Genomic DNA, 4,975 nt, shown 5'->3' with positions numbered 1-4,975 from the left:
TTCCGCCTGTGAGTGATGGGGAAGCTGATTGTAGATCCAAATGGGTTTGAGTTTGGATCGATGGTGTCGGATAACCTCTGTCTCTCGTTTATCACAGGTTGTGACTTGGTTTGTAGTAGTTTTATCTCTTGCAGTCAAGATGAGTGTGTTGGTTGCTTGGTTTCTAGTTTGTTAAGTTTTGTGAATCAAGATTAACCTGATTGTGAGATGGCTTTCTCTTCGGTTTTATGCTCTGTTGAGGTTTCAGTGAAGTAACTTTGGTTCTAATGGTGTTCTCTGTTTGGTTTGGACTGCCCTTGTTAAACCTTATCTTTTTCTGGTTTGCGGTGGAAATACTTAGCCGGTTCAGATGTGAGGTCTTCATTGTTTGGGTTTGGTTTGGCAGTCTTTCAAGCAAGGCATCAGAGGTCTCTCGGTTCTTCATTCCAGTCACAACACCTCATCTTCAGTTCTTAGTTGATTCATATGAATTCTTGTCAGCCTTGTTCGAGTGTAAGTTTCTGTGGAATGGCTTCAGTTTAAGTTTATATTTAGAGTTCTCTTCTGTATCCCCTTGAAGATCTATCTGAGTTTATTTGTGCTACAATATGGATGGACTGATGTAAGTTCCGGCTGGTTATTGCGTGAACTTTGAGGATCCTCCACATTTATGCTTTAGCTCTTTGGATAGAAGTTTATTTGTCAACTATATGTTTCTCCGAAGTTTCTCCGACATGTTCCTATCCTTTTGGGAGATCAATGTGCTCTGCTCTTTGGACTGCTTGAGGCTATTTTCTTTCTTACATCTTGGCTTTTGGCTGATCTTAGAATTTTTTTATCATCTTTTCTAAATAGTTGTCTAGTAGTTTATCTTTTATGGCTCTGAAAAGATTTCGATCTTCGCCGGCTTCTGGCTCTGAAAGGAAAGTGTTTTTTACCGGCTTATGTGTATTCGACTGCATTTCACCCATTTTAATATTAATCTAACAAATGAAAAAAAAAAAAATAATAGATGGTAAGTAAAACAAGAGTTCAAATGTGAAAATACCGTATAAATCCGAGGGCCATCACGTAAATACAATTGAAGTTGATGTGTGAAGGGGAAGCCACCAAATGAGTCAGGGGTCTCTCTAGGTTCGCACAGCGCAGCTTCCTAGGCGAGTCTGTCACCAACGTCTTCGTCTCCGGCGAGCGGTTAACTTACCGTTTTTCGTTTTCCGGCAAAATTTCTCCGTGCCTTATCGTAATACGGTAATACCCCCTGAGTAATCGTATCTTTCGATTATCACTCTCTCTCTCTCTCTCTGTCTCTGATTTTGAGTAGATTCGACTCTAGGGTTTGAAGATTGCGTTGCCTTGTTTTAGCTCTTGGTTTTGTTTGGATTTGGCTGCAGTTGATTTCCTTAGGGTTTCGTCCTCAAATGTCAGAAGCTTCTCGGCGGAGTAGGGTCACTATTACTCTAGGCCGTAGCGGCCAGGTACGATTGTTATTCTTCGCATCTCAAAGCTAATTTTATTGGTAGAAGGAACCTGTTGAAACTATTGTTACCGTAATGTGTTAGAGAAGAAGCTTGCTTAGAAGTTGATTTGGTGCTTTTGTTGTGGTATTTTGAAAATGAGCCTGTTCCACTGTGTAGATTGTTTAAAAGATCTGCTGGTGTTGGATTTAATGAGCTGAGTGTAGAAAATTGTTCATCTTTGTTCTATCTTATGGCAGGTGGTAAGTCGAGATGGGAGTGATTTTGATGAGTTGCCCAGAGTTGGGACCAAGCGCTCTGTCAAAGAAAGACTAGGGAACCAGTTAGATGCTTCTGCTCACGGAAGTGATGCGGTCAGTAAAAGGTGTTTCCTTTTTCCTTCTTATTTGTGTATTGAATCTAAGGCGCTTCCTTTTTTTGGGAAACATGTGTTATGCTTTGTGTGTTTTTGGAATTTTTAGGCAATCACTGAGAATAGATACGGTGTTTTCTCTTCTTTGTTTTGTGTAGGCAAAGAGGGGAAGCAAGTTTCAGTGGAAATGGTATTAATTTATGAATTGCTGGATACACCACTTGCATCTTTGCTCATTTTCTGACCCATTACGCTTATGTTTCGAAGATTTGCAGATCGGTCAAAATGATCTACGTTTCAAACTGTTGCAAAAAAATGCACAGAGACGAGCTCAGAGCGAGGAAGGCAGCACTATCGATCTTCGTGAAAAGCTGCTCTCCAAGTCCAAGAGTGAGCAGCTTCCTCGTAGCTTTGACGCTCGACCTCGTATGGCTGACCCGAGGGATGACCCGTTGCCTCCATCAAGAACTGCTCGTGGTCCCTCTCAGATGCTTTCATCAAGCAGTGCGTATTCTCCATGGGCCCGGGATGATACACGATGGAGATCTCCAGAGAGGCTTATGAGTGATTCCAGGAGCCGATCGCCACCGAGAAATTCTGGTAGTATCAGTCGCACTCCAAGGGCTCTTTCACCACCGAGGAGCACCAGAAGCTTCACCGGTGGTTCTAGGGGTTTATCACCGCCAAGAAGTTCTGGAAGAATGTCGCCACCAAGAAATGCTGGAAGGATGATTGGCCATCATCATAGGGATCTATCACCGCCGAGAAGTTCTGGAAGAATATTCAGCCATCCAAGGGATATATCGCCACCGAGAAACGCTGGAAGTATCAGTGGCACTCCAAGGACTCTTTCACCATCCAGGAACACCAGAAGCTTCACTGGTGGTTCCAGGATTCTATCACCGCCAAGAAGTGATGAAAGAATGTTTGGCCATCCAAGGGATCTATCACCTCCTCCAAGAACGACTGGAAGGATGATTAGCAGCACTCCAAGGGATCTATCACCGCCAAGGAACCCCAGAAGCTTCAGTAGTGGCTCTAGAGCTCTGTCCCCAACTAGAAACGTGGGAAGCAGCTACATGGGTTCTTCTCGGGGGTTTTCTCCTTCTAGGAATCCTGGAAGCAGCTACGTGGGTTCTTCCAGGGACTCTCCTCCACCAAGGAGCATTGATGATTTCCATGGACGAAGCAGGATGGTTGATGATGTTAGACCATCACCGTATGCAGTTAGAGGTGTAGTAAATAATCAAGCACCAGGAAGTGGCATTACTCTTTCTAGGACAATGTTACCTCCACCGGTACCAAACCCTCATCCGTTACCTCCTTTGAGTCAGCTTCCTCCACTTGGAAGTATGATGCAGAACAGTCCCTTCCCTGTAAGATCTTATTTTCTTCTTCTCAATTTGTGAATTTCTTTTCTTTTTTGTACACTGTGCGAGTCTCCTTAACATTTACCCTCTGCGTGGTTATAATATGTCATGTATATCTTTGCTTGGTTCTATAAACAGATGGAAGAGCCTCTAACAGTAGAGAGCTTTCTAAATTCACTTGGACTTGGAAAATACTTCCTTGCCTTTAAGAGAGAGGAAGTAAGTGGCTTTTACGCTGGTTTTGTGCTTTTCATGCTGTGGCATTTCAATATGAAGCAGATACAGATTCTATGAAAAACGATGATTAACTTGTTATCTGAGATTATTGACAACAGGTGGACATGACGACGATAAAGCAGATGAAAGAAAGTGATCTAAAAGATCTCATCATACCAATGGTACTTTCCTTTCTATATGGATCTAAAACAATTAAGATTGATCACACGCTTCTTTTAGCAGATTTTTTGAACTTTTGGTACCATTGATTGAGTGCAGGGTCCAAGGAAGAAGATTCTACAGGCCATAGCGTGTCTTCCAAAACGGTAGCAGCTGTGAGAAACGGGTTTGGTGGTCTCTGCCTGATTCTTACTCTTGTGGTCATAATTGGCCCTATTACGGATTGAAACTAAGAAACTCTTCTCTCTGGATGATTGTAGTCAGAGTGTTATTTTCTGGATCCTCTCTGTGATCTCTTTTTATTCTAGACAAAGTTGTCAACCGAACCAGTGTACAGTCGGGTCATGGTCGTGTCTTATTTTGAAACGTGACTGGCATTTTGGTGAATTGTAAACCTTTCTGGAATAGCATATTTAAATCCTTGTGTTAACCCGCCCCATTCAGTTCCATACTTACGTTGCTTGTGACTATTCCTACACCTTGGTGCAGTTTACAAATCTATCTGATAGGAAAGAAAGAAGCAAATAAGTTTAGTTAGAACCTTCACTTTATTATAATAGCATGATTGGATAAATTCACTGCCACTCTTCTATTATCAGATCTCAATACTGCTAATGTGATTTGCCATAACTGGGTCAATAACACTACAATGCAGGCTCAAGCTTAAGCTCAGGTTGTAGAAGCTTTTTTCAGTGAAGAGGAATCGATGGACTAGATCTCCTGCGTGGCAGAGATAATGCTGTCATCAGCTCCAAATTTGTCTTGTAGCTTCATCTCTGTGCAAGTTATCACATGAGTTATGGGTCCTAAATTAAGAAACAAGCTTACACTCACTATCATTGTCCAAGTCTGTAACTTGAAAAGGTTAAAATCATTTATCAACTAGACATTATGCAGAGCACCAAATCCACCAATATATACAAGATTATGAATGAGATGTGCAAGTAAATGAAGATAATCCACAACAATATTATCAATATACCTGATAAAACAAAACATTTGTAATCAAAGGCTTCCAATAAAAAGAGATTGACAGTGGGATTTAAATGGATATTTTATAATGACCTTCAATAAGAAAAGGGATATGCAATTGGAATTGAAATGGGGTTTTCTTTCTATCGAATAAAATAAAGGGTCTTAAAATGAAACAACAGGAAAATGAAAGCGGTAAATAGAAAGAAGTGAAAGAACGGATTACAACATCCCACATCGGGAAGCTGGGAATTTGTTACAAGGGAGAGACGCGTATGAAATGTGGCCTTAGCTCATTCATCCAATCCACGCAACCATGTGGTGAGCACAAAGCGAACTATTCTTTCGCCTTTTACTAAAGAATACCGTGTGCTCTCCATGCTAAATGGCATACGCCTATTTTTGGAGGGTCTTGCTTTCAAGCGAGC

At 41.5% G+C, this 4,975-nt stretch overlaps 1 protein-coding gene and 1 non-coding gene across 3 annotated transcripts; both read left to right on the top strand.

The window, feature by feature from the left end:
- The first annotated feature begins 1,042 nt into the window (after positions 1–1,042).
- Positions 1,043–4,012, top strand: LOC106446508 (putative uncharacterized protein ENSP00000383309). Of its 2 annotated transcripts, none has more exons than XM_013888260.3 (8): positions 1,043–1,230; positions 1,374–1,457; positions 1,697–1,821; positions 1,968–1,999; positions 2,077–3,185; positions 3,318–3,398; positions 3,515–3,577; positions 3,675–4,012. In XM_013888260.3, the coding sequence occupies exons 2-8, from the start codon at positions 1,401–1,403 to the stop codon at positions 3,723–3,725; spliced, it is 1,518 nt and encodes a 505-aa protein (XP_013743714.1). In that variant the 5' UTR covers positions 1,043–1,230; positions 1,374–1,400; the 3' UTR covers positions 3,726–4,012. The 2 variants fall into 2 exon arrangements, with proteins under 2 accessions (XP_013743714.1, XP_022560618.1); XM_022704897.2 differs by having other exon boundaries at positions 1,061–1,230; positions 1,316–1,457.
- Positions 4,013–4,859: 847 nt separating this feature from the next.
- Positions 4,860–4,975, top strand: LOC125589448. Its single transcript, XR_007325637.1, has one exon. It is a non-coding gene; the product is annotated as a U5 spliceosomal RNA (small nuclear RNA).

This window comes from Brassica napus, chromosome C6, assembly GCF_020379485.1.
Source record: "Brassica napus cultivar Da-Ae chromosome C6, Da-Ae, whole genome shotgun sequence".
In the NCBI taxonomy this organism is placed as follows: Eukaryota; Viridiplantae; Streptophyta; class Magnoliopsida; order Brassicales; family Brassicaceae; genus Brassica; species Brassica napus.
Note: the sequence above shows the minus strand (reverse complement) of the source record. Positions and strands in the feature narration are given on the sequence as shown.

Excerpts from the sequence above, each read along its gene's own strand:
- LOC106446508 (XM_013888260.3), top strand. The coding sequence starts at position 1,401 with ATGTCAGAAGCTTCTCGGCGGAGTAGGGTCACTATTACTCTAGGCCGT. Across the intron at positions 3,186-3,317 it reads TGCAGAACAGTCCCTTCCCT|ATGGAAGAGCCTCTAACAGT; the intron begins GTAAGATCTTAT and ends TTCTATAAACAG. Across the intron at positions 3,399-3,514 it reads TTGCCTTTAAGAGAGAGGAA|GTGGACATGACGACGATAAA; the intron begins GTAAGTGGCTTT and ends TATTGACAACAG.